The sequence below is a fragment of the Dermacentor albipictus genome, chromosome 1 (genome assembly GCF_038994185.2).
Source record: "Dermacentor albipictus isolate Rhodes 1998 colony chromosome 1, USDA_Dalb.pri_finalv2, whole genome shotgun sequence".
Classification (NCBI taxonomy): Eukaryota; Metazoa; Arthropoda; class Arachnida; order Ixodida; family Ixodidae; genus Dermacentor; species Dermacentor albipictus.
In genome coordinates, this window is record NC_091821.1 from 55,326,890 (window position 1) to 55,353,649 (window position 26,760).

Below are 26,760 nucleotides of genomic sequence, written 5' to 3' on the forward strand. Positions count from 1 at the left end.
CCATTTATGGAAGTACGTATTCATAATTCATGATCTATACCTCCTGACAACTCTACATAATTCTACTGTTCCTTGTGTCAGTGTCAAAGTTCCTAACCTATACAGCCTATCTTTACCCTGATTTTGTATTATGGTCGTCCACTTCAATAGAGTGATGAGCTTTCTGCTTTATCATCAAGAATGGACATTGGCTTTATTGTGACCTTTATTGCAATTACTGCTACCTTTTTGTTAATACTATAGAAGTTATCTTTGTTATCTACTATGTCCTTGTGTATTAAAATCTGCCCTATAATCTCTTTTTGAGAGGAGGTGTAACAGAAGATGCACCCACTAGTCAGCACTATATCACACCTCAGGCAATGCCTCACAATTCCTCAGGGACTTTGGTAAGCTAGCTGCATTCAATAGAATTTGTGTGTAGGATGTCTCCAGCTTCAGTTTCCAATGGCAACCTGTTGAGAGCCGCAGATTCTATAACTTGTTTAGGCACATCAGATCTGACTGCCCTCTTAGTTAGGCGCTCCGCAACTACTGGGGACTAGAGCGAATGTTCGTGATTCACATGGAAAACAATGGTTAAATTCTTTTAACAGTGTTTTTGGGGCTCAGTAGACATTCCTATACTCTTTCTCATTCACTCCATGCAGTGGAATGGATGACAAATCCTTAGAAACAACCACACTGTTGTATACACCTGCTAATGCATTGTATTAGACCATTTTTATTATGTTTTTTTTTTTTTGCAACATGTCGCGAGAAGCCTCACGTCCATGCTTGCACGAGCGAATGCTGTTGGCACACAGCGAAGCATGGATGGAATGCGCGGAGTGATAAGTTTTCTTGAGCGAACTTCTTTTGTAGCTTCCACAAATGTTATTCTACACGAATAATTGATTTTTGTCATCTCAAAAGCTATTTTTTCACCGTTCCAGGTTACAACATTTCTGCTCTTGCTCTATGCATTTTTTTTCCACAGCGTTGACTGCTATATGTATATGGAACGGAGTATAGTCCTTCAACGATGCTTATATTCAGTCAGCGTTGTACGGAGGATGATCAGAGGCAGACAACAGAGGAAGGAAATAGGGGTTCTTACATGCCAGAGAAATGATCTGATTATGACGCACGCTGCAGTGGAGGCTCCCGATTAGCACCACCTGTGGTTCTTTAATGTGCACCTAAATCTAAACGCACGGGTGTTTTTGCATTTTGCACCCATCGAAATGCGGCCCCTGTGGCCGGGATTTGATTCAGTGCCCTCGGGCTTAGCAGCGCAACACCGAAGCCACTAAGCAACCACGGCGGGAAGACTGGTTGATCAATTGTCTCTGGTTGGCTGATGCAAACTATAAGTTTCACTGCACTGCACAGAGTTGCGGAGGTGGAGTATAATGTGACTGCACACGGGCCAGTATAAGCACTGGGCACTTCACCAGTCGGCGTCACCGTTGGGGTGAGTTCAGCAGTGCCACTGGTTTCGTCTGCGTTACTGGGAGCAATGCTGTCAGTCACCAAGCACCCACTCCACATAGTTTCTTGCGACTCTTTGCACAAATGTGCTCCATTAATTCATGAAAAATATTAGGAGTGCGCAAACATTCGGAACTTTCAAATAACAAATTGAATACTGTCCAATACAGTTCAAATGTGGCATCAGATTTTACAAGTAGATCTTTTCTATGAATATCAACTAACATATTCCCTTAAATGTGAGATGGTTAAAGTAATACTTGCACCAGAATCCCACTTTAGCCTGAATCGATACAACGAACACTGGGGAGTTCTGCACTCGTCTACAAATTGCTGCCTTCAAGCACTAGCTCTCCTACTGCCTTCCCTCAGTACTCACTAAACTAACTTACAATTAAGCCTAAGGCATATATCTAAAAACACATTACTACAAATGTTATTCTGCATGAATACTTGTTTTTTTGTCACCTGAAAAGGTATTTTTTCATTGTTCCAAATTGCAACAATTCTGCTCTTGCTCTATGCATTTTTTTTTTCAAGAGCTACTATTAGCACATCCTACAAAATATTAAACAGATGAAAGAACACAAAATGCGAATGAATGCCTTAAAATATGTGTGACAGAGAGTAAAAGGTGATGTTACCAATAGCAACAACAGCACTGCAGCAGTATACATTGGCCTACTAAAGTTTATAGGGCATGGAATTTGCACAAAAAATTGAACTGCCGCAATGCCTGTCCACATAGCCTGCCACATAATTTGTGGCAGCTTTTGTGCCCTAGAGAGTGATCCATTAAACTAGAGTTGCAATGCCTTAACAGAGCAGAAATTCACATTTGTTGTGTGAAACTTGGGTCCTGTAAATTTTTGTAGTCAATTGTACCTGCGTCCAGGGCCACTGTCAATTGGAGAAGTCATATTTTCAAGGTAGTGCTGCAAACTCAGATATTATAGCCGCTTGCTCAGTTGTGTTCCCAGGCCAATTTCCTGTTTGAAATTACCAGTATGCAAATGTGCAGTTGACACTGCCGGCAGCATTCACACTTGCACATTGAAAACAATTCCAGTGGGGCTGACTACTGAAGGTCAAATAATGGCATGCCATATGCTTTAATAGTGAACCATAGGGTTTCACACCTATGAAACAAAGAGAAATCAGGCAATAGTGTGTGCATGGTTCCAGAATGAGAACGATGGTACAACATTCCAGTGTACTATAACGATGGGAAGCACATTTATTTGTCCGAAGCTGTTAAACAAGCTGCCCATTCCATTATTCAAGTTTCAACCTGTTAAGGATTGTAAGAAACTAGCAAGAAAGAAATACACTTTTTCGCATGCAAACAATTCTGTTGATCATATAAAGCAAGGCCAAGAAAAAGATTTGTCAGAAAAGAGAAGTTCGTTAGCACAATTAAAAATTGCGTTACAGTGTAACGAAGGTGGCCTTCCCTGCACAAGGTCAATTTCACGGCACGTTTTGGATTTTCTTCGTTACATGTCTTAACACAATGCACAGTACTGCAAAATCACTCTTGCTTGAAGAAGCTGGATTCTCCAAGTCACCATGCTTTTTCTTGTCAACATATGACTTGAAGCATTCCTCGATACATGGAGGACCTCAGCTTGAAGTAGAGAGCTGGCAACACAACAAGAAAACGAAAAGTAGTCTATGTTTACAGCTTCACTTTTCAACAGGGTCCTTCTGCCATCTGCATTCTTCTTTAAAATAAGCACAGAGTAACAAGTGAGCTCAAATCATCTCAAAGGCTGCACAAAGAAATTGAGTCACTTTAGCATACGCCAAGGAGGGTGAAGGCGAAAGCCTGCTCGCTCAAGTGACATTCATTAAATTACTTGACATTCTCTTTCGAATGCAATGTTACTTCTTATTATTTGTTGTCTCTCAGCAAAGGCCATGGATTTGAGTGCCTTAATTGACACTACCTTAAGGTGCCTTAAATGTAAAACCCCATAATTTTTTTAGCATTCAAAAATTAATTTCTGGGTACTCGTCGGTGTTGTTGATCTGGCTGGCTTAGTGCTCCAATGTAGAGTTGCGTATTACGGAACAAAGCAGCGCATTTCTGTCTGTCCACGAGAATGCAACGCGTTCTTGAGAATCATTATTTAACCCTTTGAGTGTCGATTTTTTTTTCAGAGCATGCGACCGGCCAGGGCAGATTTCTTTTACTGCAGATTTAAATTTATCAGCGGGACCTGTTCCGAAAAAAATTTGCCGTAATTTTTTTCCCGTGACCGTAAAGTAAGAAACAAATCTTTTGTGTTGGTATATATGTAGTTTATTCATGAACAACAAAAAAAGAAAATAAACTTATAAGAATGAAAAATTTGATGCATGAAGTCTCAAATGCTCCTGCTAATATGGGCCCTGTCTGAGGATGCAGCCAATGGTTTGAAGAGCTGGCTTAGACTAGCAGAACATCGTCCATGCATTAGGAGGCCCATAGAGAAAAATTGAAGTTCCACCTGGACTGCAGCAAGTTCTCTGGTAACTGATGTTCACCTATGGTCTAGCTGAAAATGCCGAGCAATGATCATATTGTCACGCCGCACGGCAAAGCCAAAGGAAGAGAAAGTAGAGAGGCGCGCGAGGAGCTGGCCGCTGCCTGTTGGACTTTGACGACCATTTTGTCCCTTGCTCTACACTAACCATCTATGACCTTGTAAATAAACTCATGCCATCCGTTACAATATGTAGGATAATGGAGGGTGCAATGGAGCATATGCTTTGACAGACCCATCATAAGTTCCTTGACACCAATGGAAGGAACAGATTACTTTATAATTCTAGGGATCTGCAATGTAAAGAAAGGTTTATGCAGGACCTGCGGAGGTGTTCTCAGTGTGCAGGCAGGAGAGAATCTTGACGGTAGAATAATCTGATGGCGCGATATAGTTCCTGTGCTAAAGCTACCATTCAATGTGATGGGACATTTCCAAGCTGCTGTATCAGTTCTTGTAAATGGAAACAACTTCTCTCAATTGACTTTCATATGTTCCCCATTTAGCTCAGAAGGCCTCCATCCATACCTGGAATTTTCACTTTGGAATGTCTGGTCACATAACTGCAGTAGACTCTGTTTCCAGCTGGAAAACTATTTCTGGCCAGTCATGGGGAGCCCCAGTAGAGAATGTGCTATTACCACCCAGAAACACCATATGAAAGTAAAGTTTCAGGCAGGAGTAAAGTCAGTTTCCAGCTGGAAAATGTGATTTCTAACTGTCCATGGAAAGTTACCGACTGGAAATGCTATTTCCAGCCGAAAATCCACTACCTCTATTCATGTAAGATGGTTCATTGATTGATTTGTACAAGTTCTTTACACATGTTTGACATGATTTTATATATCCAATTCTGCCTATAATAAACTATTTCGCGATCATCGAGATGTTTCATATATCGGGGTTCGACTGTAGTCGATGTTGACGATGTCCCTTTTGTGGAGAACTTGGTTGAGCTTGCTCAAGACCGTCCTGCTGTCCCTGTAGAAGCAGTCCACAGTGACCGTCACCTCCTGGATAGTCTGCCCCTCTCTGGCTTCCATAGTGGCTGAAGAGTGAAAGACTTGCATCACTGTGTCCTTCCTGCCCGAGAGGAGATAGACTGTAGGCTCCAGGGTGGGCCCAGCTGCCGTGGATTTCCCGTTCATGGCAGCCTGCAAAACATGTGTTTGCATTTTGGGCTACATGGAGCAGGAACTGTAAAACAATATTAACCATGAAGAAAAACAATCAGTTTTATATGACAGCTTTCTTTGCTCCTTTCTTCCACACTGCAGATGCTTTCTTGCAAAGTAAAAAACTTGGGTCATATGCCATGGGGTATGTTTCACCATTCTTTGCAAATCCCCCAGAATGGACATGCACCACTGAGATGCAAGGCGGGCAGAAGCCTTAAATGTATTAACATATCTATCATATTCCTCCGTGCATAAAACTCTAATCAACACAAACTTTGACACATAGAGCCATCAGCTACAGGCATTGAGGCTGTGTGTGTGTCCTTCCCTATAGCTACTATGCACACTCAAACAAGCTTTGCGACATTTAGATTCAAACATTCTATTCGATCTGCAAATATTCTTTGAAGCCAGACATGTATGTTCACCTTTTCTGTGTAATGCTCCTTTATGTGGTCCCAACAGTCCACCTTGTTTTTGCTATGCTGGCATGCTGTGCTACCGAAGTTCACTGTTCTGTAAAACCACTGGTAAAGCAGGACGTGTCGCGGCAGCCACTGACATTCCTACATTTCACTTTCCGTGTGAACATCAAGGCCATCCTCCTACTAGCCATCCCATTAGTTTATTGTGGCGGTTTCATAGCTTCCCTGGCAGCGCCCCCCCCCCCCCGGCCTTGATATATATATTGCCGTGCGCAAATCAGAGTTCTTTTAATGTGAACCTTTGTTTTTTAATGTTTCCTCTCATGGTCCGTGGGTCAGAGCGTGTGTACATGGAAGGAGCGTGGCAGAGAGGTAAGAAGATGCTAGAAACTTGTTTGGACCTCTGCACCGGTCGAACGTGCACAATGGCTTCTGGAGCTCACTGTGCTTCAATCGCCACATTAGCCTCTCCACAGTTGTAATTATCCGTGACTGCCCATAAAACCACTGCAGAAATTGCTGTGCTTACCTTTCTACTACACCCACATCCAGAGTGAAGCTAGAGAGAATGGTAGAGAGGATGGGGAAAGAAGGCAGAGAATGGGCAGAACCGATGCAGTCGCGAAACAAGTGAACATCAGCCTTGCCACTCTTCGCTCGTAGTTCTCATACAAAGAGGAAGGGAGGGGGAGGGGGTATGGAAAAGGTGACGTGAGAAGGCAAGGAAATGTTGCTACTCGAGACATGATAGCTGTTGAGAGGAAACTTAAGTTCTAGGTACGGTGACACGACAACCCCCTCCAGACCGCCACTAGCCCTCCCCTTGTTTTCACATTCAGGCTTTCCTTTTTGTCCATGTCCTTCTTTTGGAGTCTACCTCCTGAATCTTTCTGTTCCGTGGGAAAGGAGCGGGGTTCATCGGAAGTATTCGGGGCACGGGGGGGGGTGTTGACTTTCTAAACCCTTTCCTGCCCACTCCCAGGTTACGCCAATTACCTCTCCTATATCACTTACATTGCAGATGGCAGGACCTGAGGGTGGCGATGGGCGAGTTACTGAAATACAACACAAAAAAATATTAGCAACTGCATGAGGACAGGCTAAGAGGTACGCTTCTTTGCGTGGACACCATATCTTCCTCAGACCAAAAGGCACCTGAGCTGTTTAACTGCTTTACAAGTTCAGTTCTTATTACCGACTGATATGTTACCAACGTGAAAAAACTATATTTAAGTTTGACTACCCCAGTTAGATGCTGATGGCAGAATCTCCATTGAACACGGAGAAAGTAACTGTCAATTCATGTTAATTCTTGTTATATAAAGCAGCTATTCTCTCTTAAAGAATGATGAACACTTAACATCATGGCTTCTTCTCTTGTCAACTCGCGGTATTCAAAACATTCTGCAAGGGTGCTTTTTGTCATCTGTGCCTATGCAATGGTCTAGATCAATTTAGTGCCAATCTTTTGGAAAGCTGACAGCAGAAATAAGCTTAAATCACTTCCATATAGTTCCACAAGCACCAGACATTATATCCTGGAAGAACATTCTACATAATCCCTTCCACCAATTTTGAGAAGTATTAGAGACAATGTGCATTTCAAGTTATGAGGGCTCTCACGAGGATATCCAAAATCGTGTCATTCGTATTATTCACAATCAATCCTAAACTGTCTGTATGTTACTATACTATAACCTTGTATCTTTATAACGAATTTGTCAAGCATTCTGATTCTGAAAAGAATGTGGAACAGTGGCTGCACTCTAGAAGTTAGCACTCTTTCGAGCTTATGTAGTCCCACACCAATAAACGCCATCTACCTTGCTAGACTTTTTGTATAATGTTGTGTGCCTTTTACTTTCAGGTCACCAACGTAAAGCCTACTCACAAGTGGTAGCATGCTTGAAAGGATAGTGAGCACAGTGCTTGATAAGAGGAAATGCATGTAAGATGGATGAGGATTATTGCTTGGGGACAAGATAAGTACCAGAGGATAGTGAATCGAATGATTTGTATTGATTCTTAGTTATTAAAGCGTAATATACGAAGATGAAGAGGAGACATGAAGAAACAGGACTGTGTACTGAATATCATGGACATTTCTTTATTGGAACAAGCATTTTATATTGATGCAGGTGTGTTTTGTAGGATGGTGGTGTGATGGCGTGTCATTATGGTCAGCATGTGTGAGAAGAAGCTGGTATCTCAATAAAATGCTTGTTCCAACACAGCATCAGTCGACAGCCAGCGTATAGTCCCCGTATCATCACATCTTCTCTTCGTCTTCATATTTTGCACTACAACAATTATAAAGCCCCAGAGAGCATGTAGTTTTTTTATGCGCTGATACAATATGTCACATCTCAAAATATATGCCAAGTTCACCATCTTCCTTGTCAGCCAGTTCCCCTTCCAAGCTAATTTGCCAAGGGCTATTTGGAGCAACTAGGTCCTGGAGGCAGACTGTTACTTCCCGATTTCTGGACCTCGTAAAGGTTGCAGTTTGGAACGCTCCTTGGCCCTTCTTGTCCATTGCCTCGAGACTGGTTCACAGTGCGCAGCCATGCCCAGAATAAAAAAATATGCGTTGCAACTAGCTGTTTTTTGTTGTGTGCAGTGAGCTATATGTAAAGATGCAACTTTATTTATTCCATATAATTCATTCTTTGCCTGTGGGCATGCTGTGCTGATCAATTGGACACTTTAATACAAAAAAGGGAAAGGCAGTCTGCAAAAAGGTTACAGCACACAAGAAAAGCCCCTATCCGTGTCTCAAAATCAGAGTTAAGATATCTCGAGGTCGATTTGGTTTCCGAAAGAGAAGCTGAATTGTCATCGCAACTTAATGACTCTCATTTTCAAACTGGGATGGAGATACTTCACTCTTCCCGATTGTTTAACTCAAATAAGTTCCGTCTCTCAGATTCACAGCTGACCTCCTCATTAAACACACAGATTTCGGTCAAAGATGTTTACGTATATGAGAAAAGACGACAAAACATTAGGCCTGTATTACAGCCCCCTCACCAGAAGAGCTGCCCCACAGGCCACATACAACACAGCTAAAGCTGTATGATGACTCCATTTCATACAGACACGTCACCTGTGTGTACATGGTGTGAAGGACAAAGGTACCACCTGTGGAGGCAAGTCTAGGCATTTTCATGTCAGATGCTAACGACAGAAACGAAATGTGTTTGTTCGCTATGCTGCATTCACACTTAGCTGGCAACACTGTGGCTGCCATGCAAGTAGTGCTGCTATAGTAATTTCACTCAGTCTGTTTTGCTCGTTACATTTTCATTTGTGACGCCTTCCATGGAATAACCTACTTCACATCACAACTGCAAGATGTGGCCACAAGGTTACCAGTGCACCTTTGTGCTTCCAGCACGCCTCATACTATGTTTGGTTGCAAGCGTAAGCACAAACTGTGGGATGTGGCCACTGCTTGCACAAATGTGCCACTTCGTATGTCCGGTGCTAAAGAAATTCCCATCTTTGATGCCTCCCATGTCGCATAGTGACATCATATTTTGCAACATAAAAGTATGAGGTCTAATGTTACATTGAATTAAGAGATACTGTACATTCTCTTTCGTATGTGAAGCACTATTTCTGAGTCCCAAATACAGCAGTAAAGTCACTATAGCCTTCCTAGCGTTCACCTGCTAAGTGTGAAATGTGCTGTGTTGTGCTTGGCATTCAGTTGTGGTTCGTGCAACTTGACTAGATTCACACTGGACAACTCAAAATGGCGACAGAAATGCAGTTTGAATAAACCACTAAACCGTTCCAGAACTTACGCTAATTCGCTGAGTTTGCCTGGCGCTGCAGGGATGTCTTGCTGCGCTGTACTGGCCTTCAGCAGCAGGCCAAACTCTGAGAGACTTGTTTGGTGCACGTTTGACGTCCTTTCTTCCTGCCACATGAGGGGGTAGCACACCTCCTCCCGCCGCCGACCATACCGAACATGTAGTCAATACTAATATATAGTTTTCTCGGAGGATATTCTTTGAGTGACCTACATGGGGCATGATGAGCAAAACGTGAACAAGGTGAATGCAGGAGCCAACGTTTCGACAAGTGGGCTTGTCTTTTTCAAGGCAACGTACGCTTTACTCGCCACGTTGTTCCTCGCACGTTGTTTCTGCAGAATCGCAAATGCAGGCTCCTGCATTTCTTACAGTGTGCTGTTGTTGTTCACGGCCTTGAGTATTATCTTGCTCTGCAGGCAAACCATGACCGAATGGTCAACGTCAGCTGCAGAGCAGAACTTGTTAGACATGTTGAAGATGCCAAGGTCTCCCACTTCTAGGTCACGAGTGCCCGTGGTCATTTAGCTCATGGGGATATCGAGGGCGTTGTGAAACGCGCTTTCGCTCTGCTCGACTGGTGGGTGCTTGGGTTGTTCAGTAGTCCACTTGAGCGTTGCTACCCACATGTCGTGTTCCACTTGGACGGCATCTACAAACAAATCTAAATCTTCTAGGACAGCACTGTCCTTCAACAGCTCGCTGAATGACTTGATCTTCCTTCCATTGCAGTATGCCACTGTGTCTGGCACTAGGACTGAGACGTTGGGTTCAACAGTGGATACCAGACCCAAACCTGTGGGTCAAGCAGAAGCACGGCGATATTGTTGTTGAATAGAAAAGCCTCGTCTCCGCTGTCATTGGCATGGGCAAGTTCAGCACTTTGCACTTTGTTCACATTGGTGACCCACCACTTGGCGTAGCTGGTCGGCTTTGGATATCGCTGGGCATCAAAGTGAACCTTGTCGCCAAAGCTAAACAGGTCATTCAGGCTCTTTTTCGGCTCAAGCAGGCAGATCTCAACGTTGCCAATAGAAAAGTAGGCACACTCTTTAATGTCTTCACCAAATATTAGATATGTACGGCTTGGATTGCGACAAGTAGATTTCCGATGCTGTCGCTACCTTGTTGGTACTATGCCTGCTTCGGTGCAGGGTTGCTCGTATGAGCCATTTTTCTTAGTAGTTCTACATGAGTGACCCGATACTTGGCTCTGTGGCCTGGTGGACTTTTTACGAAATCTAAGACTACATCGCCTAGCTTGAGCCCCAATTTTGATAGGTCATGGTGCCAATGTTTTCAAAGAACCTCTTGTCAAAAAAAAATAAAGACACTAGCTCAAAGTGGGTGTACCAATTCAACAAAACCATAAAGCATTCACAATTTCGAGATGGTGCCCGTGACATCGCAGAGCTCAATGGGTGCGTCAGTCGTCTTGAGGTGTTTCTTGTCAGCCGGATTGTGGCTCTTTGCTGCACTGTTTTTGGTAGATGCCCGAGGTAGTGTGTACGTGTAAACTCTGTTGTCCGAGCCTACAATTATGGTGCAGGAAAAAGTCTTGCGAGGTGCTTCTTGCCATCCGGATTGCAGCTCTTTGCTGCACTGTTTTTGGTAGATGCCCGAGGTTGTGTGGACGTGTAAACTCTGTTGTCCGAGCCTACAATTATCGTGCAGCAAAAAGTCTTGCGACCAACCGTATAGTTTCAGTTATTGCACCAAACCGGCTCCGGACTGATGCTGGAAGCTGTGAAAGGATGCCTTGGAGCCCTGGGAAGAGGCACACCTTTGTTGGCTCTCACGATGTTGGTCGGCTCTCATGATGTTGAGCAAGATAGTGCTCAGCACAGCGCCATGATCTTGTGTGGACACAGCAGCTGGCAGAAGCAAACCGAGAACAATGTAAAAGCTGGAGCCAACGTTTCGACGAGTGGACTTGTCCACATGTATCGTTGAAACATTGGCTCCCGCTTTTACCTTGTTCTCGCCGTCTTGCTCTTCCATCTCTTGCCTTCGCCGTTTCTTCCGCCGCTGGCAGGAGGTTCCAGGTGTGCACTGCAGCAGGAAGAATTTTTACAATCATGCAACCAATGCCAACTATAAAGGTTATGCATCCAGATGATCCAATAGGAAGTACATTCTTTAAAAGTTTCATATCCTTTGGCTATAGTTATGACAGTCAGAAAAATTTATTGAGCAGTTGGTGAGCCTTAAAGGGGCACTGCAAGAACTTGTCTGGCATTTCTTTTATTTATTTATTTATTATTTACTTTATCAGTAGTTAGTGTCCACAATCGCAGTATATGAGGCCCAAATTTCTCGGATTCACAAGGAATCATAAATCATACGAAGATTTATGGCAATTAAACTGCAAGCAAAACTGAACACTGCTTCTCGGCGTAGACTGTGGTTAAAAGGGTTCCTTCCCATACAAAATTGAGGGAGTATGGTCAGGTGATCTCACTGGTTCACAGGTGGGTGTGGAGACCAAAGCAGCAATTGATCATCTCATCAAAAGCTTCATATGATAACAGGGGCTGAAAGAGGAGCTAATAGAGGAGTTAACGTCGCAGTATGTTTTGAGACGAGAAACAGCAGAAGACCGGACCAAGCTCCCAGTGTCAAATGCGGAGAAGCGCAGAGTTTTTTAAAAGCAGAAAGAATGACACATATGTGCTGCTCATCCAGCTTTGGGACACGGTCACTGTTTGGCTCGCAACAATTGTATACCAGGCTAAGTCAAAGATGGGTCAGCAATTTGTGACCCCCTTCCTCCCTCATTTTCGTGACCATGTAAAGGAACGCTCGTATGCCAGGAAGTCAAGCTACATTTCGTGACGGCTAGGATGGATAGTTGGACAGGATGGATGATGACAATCTCGTTTCAAATAAACTTGATGGACTGATGTATTAATCTTTTTCATGTCTCATTGTTCCTACGCTCTAGTTTTTTTGGTTTTTTTTTTCTGCTGCACTTGGCGCATGTTTGCATTTCATTTATTTTCACTTTAAAGGCCCGGCCGCATTACGTAAAGGAGGGCTTTAATACTTGCGTCAATGTATGAACTGGTTGCATCAGAAAAGTACATGGTAAATAATGATTTTGGCGCATGTTAAAGGAAATCTAGCACCATACTGTTGCTAGATGCCTGCAATAATCGAATAAAGTAATAAAATAGCAATGCTATTAAATTTAGAAAAGGAAACTATAAGGCTTGAAACAACTTTTTCATTCTTTTTTTTGTCTTTGCAAGTTTGAAAACAATTGAAAGCAAAATGCAGACCCCAGTGCAGTGGCGTAGCTAGGTCGTCTGGCACCCGGGGCCCATAGGTCTTCTGTTACCCCGCCCCCCCCTCCCGGGTGTAGCCCGGAAAGAGGGGTGTCTACAGACGTATGTACATGAACCTCCCCCCCCCTCCCTCCACAAGTGGTCCCTTGCACCCGGGGCCAAAAGCTGCCCGGCCCCCCTTGTTGCCACGCCACTGCCCCAGTGATCTACATAAGGCACTTTCGAGCGCGTTCGAATTGCTCGATAGCAATGGCTCGCGTTTGCGCAAAGGACCCAATGGAGACCGAGATATATTAAATACTGATTGCGCTCTTTCGGGAGCATCAAGAAAATACAAGGAAAATACGCTGAGACTCCATATTTGTTTTCTCGCATCCGCACATAGGTCGGCCAAATACGAGAAAGAAGCTTTCCACATCGTGCTCAAAAGCGCACGCCATCTTTAGAACGCGTTATATATAGTGCCGCGCTATCCAAGTAATAATGGGGTATTTTTTTTTCCCCCGACGCGGTGACGATTTAGCGCCAGCGGCAAGGCGTCTTAGAATGTCTTCCAAAACCGTTAGGGGCATTCATGCCACGTGCAAGAGCGACTTAAACGTTTCGCAGAAATTTTACGCCGCGACACCACGAAACCGCACATACGCCAGATTATATATATTTAAACAAGGGGACTGTGCGTCCAACCGATTGCTGCGACTGCGATTTTCGTCGCAAATGACGGAAATCGCACTTCCGGTGCGACGAAATTGGCTTCAAAAGGCGATCACCTGGACCGTACTTCAGCGTGGCACCAGCGATCGATCACGGAAGGAACACAATCAAAACTGTCACTGCTTTTAGTTTTGCGGTAATAGCAGAACTTCCTAGATGAATTTTTAACGCTGAGAGCTGCACCACTCCAAGTACGAGAGTCGATCGTACTTGTGAAATAAAAGATCAGCTTACCGAGAAATGACAGCTCATCGACGGCGCACACAGCCCTGAGAACGCTAGGGCGATTACAGCACAGAACGCGTGGGGCCAAGGTTGGAACGGAGCGCGTGCGTCTGTGCGCGTGCATGTGCCAATTAAAGCGACGATGCTGATTGGTTCTTTGCTGTTCGTACAGGTTGCGGTTTCAAAACCTAAGCCTTTTTGTTTTCCTAAGAGGCGTAAGTTTTCCAAAAGGTGACGGTCTCCTCAGGCGGAGACTACAGACAAATACGTAGACACTTACACGTGCCTACACTCTTAAAAAAGTTTGTCCCACAGCGATAATTCACATCTGTTCTGCTTGCGTTTATTTGCTTTCTTGCAAATACTGCACTCGCTACTTTCCTGCCGAAAATGCTATGTCACGACGATATATAACGACGCGCTAAACTGCAACAAACACGAACAAAGTACAAATTGCAAAGGCACTGCGGAGAGCCATGTATCTGCATGGAATGAACTTCAATTTGGATTCTTTCTGGCTATGGGATCCTATAGGACGATGGGAGCTCTGGCGGCTTCCATGGCCCGCTGGCCGGCCCAGGGTTGGTCTTTGAGGGCAGTACTGAGCAACGTAGTCTAGCTTCCAGCGCGTTCGGTTCGAAGCTGCATATCCGTCTGGTACCCCCCATAGTTCGCATTCCCATAACATGTGTTTCGGGGTTGCTTCAAAAAACTTACATTGCATGGTTTGAAGAATAAAGCTCTGGGTAATGATCTTGAACCTCTTTTGCAAGAAGCCCAAAATTATGTATTTGCTGCCCTAATCCTCTTGAACCTGTTCAGCAGTCACCAGTTCCTTTGAGCCACAGTGGAATGAAAAATACTCCGTCCCCTTCAGCTGAAATCAGTCGTGCTCAACCTTGTTATCCTTTCTCCATTTGTAATCAATCTGTTATTCTAGCAAACCGTCAGTTATCTGCTTTTCATATTATTTGACCTGTCAGACACAATTTCATCCTTTTGAACGTTTGCATGAGCCCGATGTATAAGCTATAGCATTTGCACAACATTCTGGTTACCCATTTTCAAAGGTAAAAGAAGAGGCTGCAGTTCATCGTGACTTGACGGTGCCTGTCACGGGGAGCACGTGAGAGGTGGCTACTATAGATGCTATGGCTGTTTCAGCACATCAGTAAAATGTGCTGCTGCCATGGCACCTGCTCAAGGGATTCCAAGAAATTTAAACATTTAAATGTCAATTGACACAAATGCAACAACAATCCTTCTTCTCACCCAGTCTATATGTGGCTATACACTTGGGTAAAAGCTTAGTGCATGCACTCCCACATTAAAGCGCCCCAATGCACAGTCATGTCAGACACAATTTGGCTTCAGTCCTTTGCCACAAGCTGCACACTTGTGCCTTGAGATAAGTGCTAAATGTTACCCTGCCCCGAAACCATACCACTAGCAGCTTATTCCTGTGCATTACGGTGATCAGTGTATTTTCACCTCCATATGTACCATCTTAGTAAATGATAAACATACTTCTGATATAGATATTACTGTTAAGCACGCCAAGCTTTGTCAATAATCCTGTATATGCAGTCCACCATTTTTTTTTCCATCCGAATTTCATGGTACGCTGTAACCATTCGGCCAAGAGATATAAACATACTCATGCGTAGTCTCACAAAGATGATTGCTAATGATAGACAAACTTGTTTTTCCTTGCCCAGGCTAGTGAACAGTATTTCAGCCTTGCGAATATTGATTCTAAAACCTGCCCTTAAACTTTCCTGGTTGAAATTTGAATAATTTGTTGTAGATTATCTCCAGTGTTAGTGAACAGGACATCATTTGTAAGCTGCAGGCTTAAACTTATAGGGCTGATTGCTGCTTACCTATTCCTCCAAACCTACCATCATGAATACTCCTGCAAGCATCCAGCTACAGTAACAAATAAGAGAGAGATTCCCTTACACCCTTATTAAACCCATGTTTTCTGTATTTCTTGGGAAGACTTCTGGTGGCTGTGGAATGTGCAGATATTACTTTAGATACCGAATGGTCATAGGCACGCTGGCATAACCCTATGCCTTCCAATAAAGAGGTTCTCTCTCACACCTAATTTACTCAAGCGGCCTTCTACTTCTTGACCCAATGCCTTGATGGCTGCAGTTTTCTCTAGCGAACCAAAATGATTTTTCACAATCTCAAGTCATACAGTGTATTTCGTTATATTCTTCGGAGTTCTGAAACGCCTTATTTCTTTATCTTTAACTATATCATATATAGATCCATTGCCTCCTTTACTATATATGCCTGCCACATGAGCAAAAGACCAGCTGCCAACACCTTTCCCTTTTCTCCTCTTCACTATAGTCGCTCGCGAGTGCCACATGCAGCCAGAAAAACCACTGGGTATTGCCTCGCGTGGCTTCCGAACTCTACATTAGGCATTTGTGCACCAATTTTGAAGGTCATTAACCATAATCATGGCTCAGCATACGTTTGCAGGCATTACAAGCGACAGCTATTCTAGAGCCAGACAACCAACCTTTAAAAAGCGCACCCAAAGGATTGTGCCGACTGTGGTTTCGAGAAGACTAAAAACGTTTCAAGAAAGCACAAAAAAAAAACCAGAAGCTATGCTTCTGTTTTTCTTCTTTAGTGCTTTCTTAATTTGTAAAACATTATATAAACTTAATTGTATGTGACTAATTCTTTTCCATTTTACTAGTTTTGACACTTCAGTCAGTTTAGTGTGATTACTGGTGTTCGAGATTCACGTACTGTCATTTCTGAGGTCCTCTAACTGTTGCTTGGAAGAAGTTGCCGGTTCCTTGACTTGGTGCCTTACCCCTTAACTTCAACAGCAGCCTCTGAAATATTTGTTTAATGGGCACTGGCCAGAATTTTCTTGTTTTCTTAGCTCCTACCACGTTGGCCTGTTTTAATATTTTTCCCTTCTTTCTACAAATCGGGGACAACCGTATACCTACTCACGATCACTGCCCTTTACACAATGCCACACCTCTGCATCCTGCGCAATGTTGGGTTTAGTAATAAATATGCAGTATATTCGAGGTTGTTTTCTCATTGTGGCCGTTTCTTCACGTGAATGCACTTCCTTCTTGAACGTATATTCTGGCTTCAATCTAGTGCAAATGAATACACAGCCAAACTTATGCACTTTGTGAAAAGCTACCGTGCTTGACCTTGTTTTGACATCCTGCTCTGGATCTAGTTATACTGCTAAACTTGCTTCCATGTCTAAAAATGAGCTAGCATCATAAATTTTACTCTTACAAGAAGCACTTCTCGCTGAAGCCCTCAGCAGAATTTAATTATTAGAGACTACACAAAGGCAGCATTTGCCTCCGTCGATTGCAACCTCGACTTGCTTCTGTTAAAACTACATGCCAACTTTTTTCTTACACTCTATGTAGGCTAGTTGGGCTCTCTTCAAAGACGAAGTTACTAATCTCATTAACAAATAGTACGTACCAATTTGTCGCCCACACTGATTAACTTGGTTTAAAAGAATGTTAAACCATCTTTTCCGATAATAGAAGCATTTGTTCTCTAGAGTCAAGGCTGGCAACAACTTGATTGTTGGGTCAGCCTAGTGGCATGCTGCCTTTCTGCTTGGAAGTGCTACAAAGGAAGCAAGGCACGTCTTTCTTCATATATATAGCAAACACCCCTCCTACTCGTAACTGACCATAAAATACTTTGGAGTGTCCTTGGCGGTCACAAAGCAATGTCCATATCATGTACTGAACTATGACAACAAGCACACCTTTCCAAGCTAATAATGTTGTACGCATTTAATGACCTATTTTCGAAGTTCCTTGTGCAGACTGCTTCTACATCAATATCCCATGGATCTCCATGGATCCTGTATTAATCGATCCCCTTGGCATGATGGATCTTATTAGGAACGTGAAGATATCTTCATCGTGAAGCCCTTAATTAATTAATTATGGTAAAATTGGAAATGTGTTCAGCACTTTTCCAACTGAACTTATTTCTGAATCACCTGCTTCTGGCTGCATACCACCAGGTTGGAAGCTGGGCAAGGTGATATGTGCTATTGTTTAAAACCAAAATCCACAGTCCCACACAATTACATGCCCATATCGCTGACCAGCATCCTTTGAAAATTGTTTGAATATGTTTAATCTACTCACAATTGGCTAAATTTTTGGAAAGCAATGTTTTTTTTTTCATGCTTCATCAGCGTGGTTACTGCAACATATTCTCATGTGGCACACAACTTAAGTACCTATTGCTTTAACTTGCAATCTCTTTTCTCTTGTTAACAATGGACTTTACACCGATTCCACATTTCTAGAACTCTGTAAAGCATTTTATTTCATTGTGCACCCACATCTTTGCTTGGAATTACAAAAATTATACATAAACACTAACATAGTATTGCCTCGACAGATAACATTTTGTCTAACACAAGCATGCTCATTACATTTGTATCTGGTGTCCCGCAATGGCCTGTAGTCGGGCCTCGACTATTTCATATCTATATACAAATTACTTGCCTCACATCATCCCATCATCTATTAGACTGTTTGCTGATGACTATGTAACTTGCAGTGCGGTTTCTTCTAGTGCTGACAAAAAACAGCTTCTAAATGAACTTGTTACGGTAATGAGCCGGTACAACATACAGCAAATGAAACTGTGTACTAAAGAATGTAAATTAACAAATGTGGGTTACGAGAAATGCTAATCAAACTAATGACTGTCCCTACTGTAATGAAAGCCGTCTTCTATAACAAGTTGAACCATATAAATGTTTTTCAGTCCACATAACTAGTAACCACTCCTGGCAGATGCATGTTAATAACACCGTCACTAATGCTTACTGTATGCTTAAACATTTAGGGCGAAATTTGTCAAGGGCATCTTCGTCTTAAATTACCCCTTTCCAGAACCTTTTTTTGTTTGTAGTTGGAAGGTACTTCATTGGTACGACACTCCAGTCATGATTTTCTCATTACCTCTTGTAGCCTGTTGTCACAATTTGGTGACACACCCAGCCTGAGCTCATAATTCCAAACGTGATAGCATAAATTGGACTCCGACTGTTTTACAGACCACCATAATATGCGCGACCGTTCACTTCAATTAGGCTTGAATTTATTCAGTGCGACATGCGAGTATAAACTGATTTGTGCTAGATACCCTTTTCACTTTTCTTGATAATCACTTTCACATATTTCTCTTTTTTGCTATAACTGAAGAATACCTTGACTGCCTTTGCACTAAATTTATCGCTTAAACAATTAGTTAAAAAGAATGCCTATTTTCTGATCCAGTATACACATCATCTTGTATACATAACCATGTACAAAGAAGATATTTTCCTTGGTCACTGCAATTTTTTCTCAAATATTTGATACCGGAATTGAACAGGCCTGCTCACCTCTGTCAACACAATCATGGACAACTATAGAATAATCTTTTAATCAGGCGATATGTACACAGGGCCATTCTCTGTGATGTTGCTCACTTTCCGAGTGTTGTCGAATTTGCATCAACCTTTTACTAGAAAACTCGTACTGTTTTGTTAATACACTTTCTCTTAAAAGTACACGCCATATTGTTATCTTTATATTGTCTGTGCCTTGTTATACCATCGTTCAAATGTATTCACTATGATTGTTAATGTATGTAGGCCTGCTTATTTTGTTATTTTTTATTTTATTTCATCAAAATTATAGTTTTTTGCTTTTGAATATTTAGATTTCTAATATCTTGCCATTTCTTCCTGTAACATCCTTAGGAACCTCGAGTTATTCAATCTACGCTTATGGAAGAAAGTATTCATAATTCATGATCTATACCTCCCAATTACATATTTCTACTGTTCCTTATGCCAGTGTCATAGTTCCAAACCTACACAGCCTATCTTTACCCTGATTTTGTATTATGGTCGTCCACTTCAATACACTGATGAGCTTTCTGCTTTATCATCAAGAATGGACATTGGCTTTATTGTGACCTTTATTGCAATTACTGCTACCTTTTTGTTAATGCTATAGAACTTATCCGTGTTATCTACTATGTCCTTGCGTAATAAAATCTGCCCTATAATCTCGTTTTGAGGGTAGGTGTAACAGAAGATGCACCCGTTGGTGAGCACTATCACATCCCAGGTAATGCCTCACAATTCCTCAGGGACCTTGTTAAGCCAGCTGCACTCAATAGAATTTGTGTGTAGGATGTCTCCAGCTTCAGTTTCCAATGGCAACCTGTCCAGAGCCACAGATTCTATCACCTGTTTAGGCACATAAGGTCAGACTGCCATCTTAGTTAGGTGCTTCACAACCACTGGGGACTGAGAGCCAATGTTTAACTGTGATTCATATGGAAAGCAAGGATTAAATTCTTTTAAACAGCGTGTCTTTGTGGCTCAGTAGAATTTCCAGTACATTTTCTCATCAACTCCATTCGGTGGAGATAAGCCTAGGGCTTGTGTCAGCCAATGAGAGCCGGCTCCGAGTTCCACATAAAGGTCGGCGAGTCAACTTTGTACTACGATATACTCCGTTCCATACACAGCAGTTTTCTTACCACAATTGTGTGCAAATCTTTATTATAGAGGCTCAGTATTGAAAGAATCAATTTTTAATCCTTAGAAACAAACACGCTGCTGTATATGACTGCTAATGCATTGTATTAGATCATTTTAATTTTGGTTGTTATTTTCAGGTTTTTTATTTGCAAGCCCGTCGCAATGAGCCTCACAGCTATGCTCACGCAAGCGAACGCTGTTGGCGCGCAGCAAAGCATGGGGGGAAAGTGCGGAGTGATACATTTTGTTGACCGAACTTCGTGCGTAGCTTCCACAGCGTTGACTTCCGCTTCACTTTTCAACACAGTCCTCATGCCACCTAGTCTTGTTTACAATAAGCACAGAATAACGAATGAGCTCAACTCATCTAGGAAAAGATGCCGGAAAAAAACTGACAGTCACTTCAGTACACGCCTAAGAGGGTGAAGGCGAAAGCCTGCTTGCTCAGGAGACATCATTTAATTACTCAACAGTCTCATTTGAATGCAATGTCACGTCTTATTTATTTTCTCTCACCAAAGATCGTGAGTTGAGTGCCTTAATTGACGCTACCTTAATTAGCTGTCCCTTGACTAACTTTGCCATAATTAACACCAGAGGTTGTGAGTTGGACTTCCACCAAAAATTCTGGGTTCAAGTGCCTTAAAAAACATATAATAGTCAACCTATGTTAATTAACTTCATCTTAAATCTAAAGGTCATGGGTTCGACTTCAACACAAGCTCAAGAGTTGAAGTCTCACTTAAAGTCGTGGGTTCGAGTGCCTGAATTACTCTGTCTTAATTATTTCTGCCTATCTTTTTTTTTTGGAATGAGCGGTGGCATCGGAGCCAACTGTGGAAGACAACAACGAATGTGAAAGCAGTGACACAATTGCGAGGGACAGCATGGAAACACTGGCATCATGAGCGGCATCGGAGCCAGCTGCGCGAGCCGTGCCATGAGTGCGTGTCTCTGCGAGGCAAGCTCACATAATTTTCTGTACTGCTCGCTGCGTTTTCCAGACCATCGGGGGAATGAACCACCTTAAGGCTCTTGCCTAAAACTAAAACACCACTAAACAAGTCCGGCTCGTCGGTTTATTTTTTCAAGCAAGTACACACTTGGCCAGCTCAGCTCGTCTTCCGTACGAAAAGCATGAAAGCTCACGTCTGATTGCCAATGCATTGGGTGGCACTAAATCCTTAGACTCCATGTGCACTTAATTTCTACCATTCAATGTTCTTTAAAATATAGAAAGAGTAATGGTTTACTATATAAAAACTCGTGGGAAACCCTTACACATTTGCATTCGGCCAAAGGACCAAAAGAAACTCGTCTGGTAGCGGCCTCTGATCAACGTTTGCGATGGAAGTGACCAGTTTCTGTTGTTCTTGCGCATACACGGGACAAATGCAAAGTATCAGATGAAGTGTTTCCGGCACCTGGCAGCATTCACAATTTGGGCTAATGTCACAGCAACCTATGAGGTGTCTATAACCCCTGGTGAATGCAACACCAAGGCGAATCCGATGAACCATGCTTGTCCGACTTTATTTTTGAGCTTGTGAAGTATAAAAAAAAAATTGATTTAGGTGTACCTTAAAGAACCTGTGGTGGTCTAAACTTCCGGAGTCCTCCAATACGGCGTTCCTCATAATCAGAAAGTGGTTTTGGCACGAAAAACCCCATAATTTTGTTCATCATTCAAAAATGAATTTCTGCGTACTCGTCGGTGTTGTTGATCTGGTTAGTTTAGTGCTCCAAGGTAAAGTTGCGTATTATGCAACGAAGCAGCACATTTCTGTCTGTTCATGAGAATGCAACGCATACTTGAGAAGCATTATTTAACCTTTTCAGGGTCGATGTTTTTCAGCACGTGACCGCCCAGGGCAGATTGTTTTTAGTGCGGATTTAAATTTATCAGCAGGACCTGTTTTGAAAAAAAAAATTTACCGTGATTTTACTGCCGTGACCGTAAAGTAAGAAAAAAATATTTTGTGTTGGTATTTAGGTAGTTTATTCATGAACAACAACTCACAGGACTAGTGAGTATTGCTCGGTAATATTAGAATTACTTTTTTCTCGGTCACTTCACAACAGCACATTGCCTTTCGATTGGAAAACAGCTAAGATCATTCCAATTCATAAATCTGGCGATATGCATATCCTTTCCAATTATAGGCCCATTAGTTTGACTTCAGTGCGCTGTAAGATAATGGAGCATGTAATTAATTCTCAGGTACAATCACCTTGAATCTTAAAACTTTACATCTAGCCAACATGGTTTTTGCAACACATTCTCCTGTAACACCCATCTTCTTTGCGTTACTAACGACTTGCATTCCAACGTGGACACAGGATTTCTTATGGACTGTATTTTTCTTGATTTCGCTAAAGCTTTTAACAAAGTACACCACACATTACTGCTGTCTAAACTCAGCGCAATAAACATTGATACTAATGTAATAATTTGGATAAAAGCATTTCTAACGAACCGCATGCAATTTTAAGTGCTAACGAAGTTGATTCTACTCTTAACACCCGTGAAATCTGGCGTTCCACAACATTCTATGCTTCGGCTACTGTTGTTTCTGATCTACGTTAACGATCTACCTGATAACATTTAGTGTAAAATTTGTCTTTTTGCAGATGACTGCGTAATATATCATAAAATATTAATGACACTAATATTTCATCTCTTCAGGACGATTTTAATCACACTGCATAACTGTACTATAATATGGCTCATGCAGCTTAACGTCAAGAAATGTAAATCAATGCAGATATCCCGTACTAATGAAGCTTGTCCTGCCTATTTACTTGACAACATCCCTTTAGAGAGCGTAAGAAATTGCCAATATTATTAAATTACCAAATTATTATTCTTCGTATAAGTAATCCTGTTAAATTTAGAAATGCTTTGGTTAACCACATGTAAATCATGAATCTTGCTTTCAATATATCATGTGACTTAATTGTTATTGTATAAGTACTATTTTTCCAAATTAACTATGTATGTATTGACGTATCATTCCCAACTTGTATATTGATGTGTATCATGAGATTTCTATGGTGAACTACCACTATTATTTGTTGCGTAAATTAGTGAGCTAGCATAACTTTTTATTGTTATGCGAGGAGTGCGAGGAGCTGGCCGCTGTTTGTTGGCCTTGGATGACCATTTTGTCCCTTGCTCTACGCTAACCATCTATCACCTTGTAAATAAACTCACCCCATCCGTTACAATATGTAGGATGACAGAGGGTGCAATGGAGGCATATGGTTTGACGGACCCATCATTATACACGTGCACCATCAGGGTAAGTTCCTTGAGGCCAATGGAAGGAACAGATGACTTTATAATTCTAGGGATCTGCAATGTAAAGAAAGGTTTATGCAGGACCCGCGGAGGTATTCTCGGTGTGCAGGCGGGAGAGAATCTTGACGGTAGAATAATGTGATGGCATGATATAGTTCCCATGCTAAAGCTAACATTCAATGTGATGGGACATTTCCAAGCTGCTGTATCAGTTCTTGCTAATGGAAACAACTTCCTTCTTTCAATTGACTTTCATATGTTCCCCATTTAGCTCAGAAGGCCTTCACTTCACTTCACTTTATTTCCTTAAAGACCCCACAAGGGGTGGGTTGTACAGAGATGTTACACAAGGGGTGGGTTGTACAGAGATGTTACTAATGCCACAGGTTGTTAACAAGACAGGTACATGGATACACTTTGAATAAATCGTGATGGACAGGTGATTGAAACAATGTCGTGGGGAAAGCCATTCCATTCTGTAGCTGCACGGCAAAAAAATGATGCAGAAAAAGTTGTGGTGCCAGAACGGGGTCGGGTGACTTGAAGTGGATGGCTCGTCTGGGGGGAAGTGCGCGTGGCTGGAGCGATGTAAGGTGGATGGCTGAAAGAACTGTGATAAAACTTGTGGTAAAGTGATAGTGTGGCGATCCTGCGGCGAGACCAAAGAGTGGGCAGACCAGATACATTTTTAAGGGATGACACGCTGATATCGTATGGATAAGAAGAATTAATGAAGCGAGCAGCATGATTTTGCACTCCTTGGATAGCGTTGATCAAATAAATTTGGTGAGGGTTCCAGATTGGTGATGCACACTCAAGTTTCGGCCGGATTAGCGATTGGTAAGCCAAAAGTCTGACGTGGTAGGGTGAGTGACGCTGATGACGTTTTAGAAATCCTAGTGATCGGTTAGCCGATGAAATGATATTCGTGACATGGGTGTGCCAGGAAAGATCAGGGGGTAGAGTTACACCAAGGTATGTATAGGATTCACTTGTTTCAACTGGTATGTTAGCGATTTCATAAGGAAATCGGAGCGGGTTTTTGCGGCAGTGGAAGGAAACTAATTTAAATTTGTTAAGATTAAGGGTCATTAGCCAGCGTTTACACCAGTCGAACGCATTATTAAGATCATTCTGTAGGGCTATTCGGTCAGATGTGTTAGTTAACTTGCAGTCGTCAGCAAACATGTGGATGTTACATAATAAATTGTTAGGCAAGTCGTTGATATATATTGGAAATAAAAGCGGGCCGAGGACAGATCCCTGCGGCACGCCGGACATTACCGGGAGCGAGTTAGACTTGACATTGTTAAGGGAAACAAACTGAGAGTGGTTAGTCAGAAATTGGGCAATCCAGTTTAGAACGTCCAGTGGCAGATTTAGTTGGGAGAGCTTCATTAGTAGACGCTTGTGTGGTACTTAGTCAAAAGCCTTGGCGAAGTCAAGAAAAATAGCATCTGTTTGTAGGTTAGTGTCGAGGTTAGCATGCAAGTCGTGAAGAAAAAGGGCTAGTTGAGATTCGCATGAGAGGCCTTCTCGAAATCCATGCTGAGAGGGATTAAAAAAGCCGTTAGAATCAAGGAACTGCATGATCTGCGAGTATATGATATGCTTCACGAGTTTGCAGCACACTCTGGTTACAGATATGGGGCGGTAATTTAGCGCACAGTCTCTGTTGCCTGCTTTGTGAACTGGAATGACCTTCTTACACTTCCAGTTGTAAGGGAGAATTCTCGAGGAGAATGACTGGGAAAACAGCAATAGTAAAAATTCGGCGGATATGTGCCTAGTGTTTTTTAAGAGCTTGGAATTTATTTCGTCCATACCAGTAGAAGATGACAACTTTATTTTTTCAATTAAGGACAGGATACCTGAGAAACTAATGCTTATGGGTGGCATTTCAGGTAAACCAACAGAAAACAGCCTGTTTCACTACGGTTAGGTTCATTCGTAAAGACAGCCGAAAAGGTTATATCAAATACATTAAATATGCCAGCCATTCCTGGCAATTTCACCTTGGAATGTCTGGTCACATAGCTGCAGCAGGTTTAGTTTCCAGCTGGAAAATTATTTCCGGCCAGTTATGGGGAGCCCCAGTAAAGAAAGTGCGATTACCACCCAGAAACATCATTTGAAAATCTTGTTTCGGGCAGGAGTAAGGTCAATTTCCAGCTGGAAAATCTGATTTCTAACTGTCCATGGAAAGTTACCGACTGGAAATGCTATTTCCAGCCGAAAATCCACTACCTCTATTCATGTAAGATGGTTCATTGATTGATTTGTACAAGTTCTTTACACATGTTTGACATGATTTTATATATCCAATTCTGCCTATAATAAACCATTTCGCGATCATCGAGATGTTTCATATATCGGGGTTCGACTGTAGTCGATGTTGACGATGTCCCTTTTGTGGAGAACTTGGTTGAGCTTGCTCAAGACCGTCCTGCTGTCCCTGTAGAAGCAGTCCACAGTGACCGTCACCTCCTGGATAGTCTGCCCCTCTCTGCCTTCCACAGTGGCTGAAGAGTGAAAGACTTGCATCACTGTGTCCTTCCTGCCCGAGAGGAGATAGACTGTAGGCTCCAGGGTGGGCCCAGCTGCCGTGGATTTCCCGTTCATGGCAGCCTGCAAAACATGTGTTTGCATTTTGGGCTACATGGAGCAGGAACTGTAAAACAATATTAACCATGAAGAAAAACAATCAGTTTTATATGACAGCTTTCTTTGCCTCTTTCTTCCACGCTGCCAATGCTTGCTTGCCAAGTAGAGAACATGGGTCACTAGATATATGCCATGGGGTATGCAGCCTATTCTTTGCCAATCCCCCAAAATGGACATGCGCTACTGAGACGCAAGGGGCGCAGAAGCCTTAAATGTATTTACAATTCTACCATATTCCTTCGTGCATAATATCCTCACCGACACCCACTTGGACATAAAGAGCTATCAGCTACAGGCATTGAGGCTGTGCGCGTGTTCTTCGCTACAGCTACTTCGCCAACTCCAACAAGCTTTGCGACATTTACATTCAAACATTGGATTAGATCTGCAAATATTCTATGAAGCCGGACATGTATGTTCACCTTTTCTCTGTAACGCTCCTTTATGTGGTCCCACCAGTCCGCCTAGCCTCTGCAATGCTGGCATGCTGTGCTACCGAGGTTCACTGTTCTGCCGAACCACTGGCATAGCAGGATGTGACACGGCACCACTAACATTCCTATATTT

At 42.5% G+C, this 26,760-nt stretch overlaps 2 protein-coding genes across 13 annotated transcripts in view; both read right to left on the bottom strand.

The window, feature by feature from the left end:
- Positions 1-2,679: 2,679 nt before the first annotated feature.
- LOC135899352 (uncharacterized) lies at positions 2,680-14,001 on the bottom strand. 2 transcript variants are annotated; one of them, XM_065428598.1, is made up of 4 exons: positions 13,658-14,001; positions 9,414-11,474; positions 6,619-6,659; positions 2,680-5,155 (listed from the first exon to the last, which is right to left on the bottom strand). In XM_065428598.1, exons 2-4 carry the CDS (start codon positions 9,536-9,538, stop codon positions 4,893-4,895), a joined length of 429 nt encoding a protein of 142 aa, XP_065284670.1. In that variant the 5' UTR covers positions 9,539-11,474; positions 13,658-14,001; the 3' UTR covers positions 2,680-4,892. The 2 variants fall into 2 exon arrangements, with proteins under 2 accessions (XP_065284670.1, XP_065284672.1); XM_065428600.1 differs by lacking the exon at positions 13,658-14,001 and adding an exon at positions 13,480-13,586.
- An 11,426-nt stretch (positions 14,002-25,427) lies between these two features.
- LOC135899351 (uncharacterized) overlaps positions 25,428-26,760 on the bottom strand; it is a 96,419-nt gene continuing 95,086 nt past the window's right edge. For all 11 annotated transcript variants that reach the window (XR_010563593.1, XR_010563592.1, XR_010563594.1 and 8 more), the window contains one exon: positions 25,428-26,157. Coding sequence is in view for 1 of the 11 variants with exons in the window: in XM_065428597.1 (XP_065284669.1) it covers positions 25,895-26,157 (263 nt within the window). In the remaining 10 variants the exon portion in view is untranslated. The remainder of the gene's footprint in view (positions 26,158-26,760) is intronic.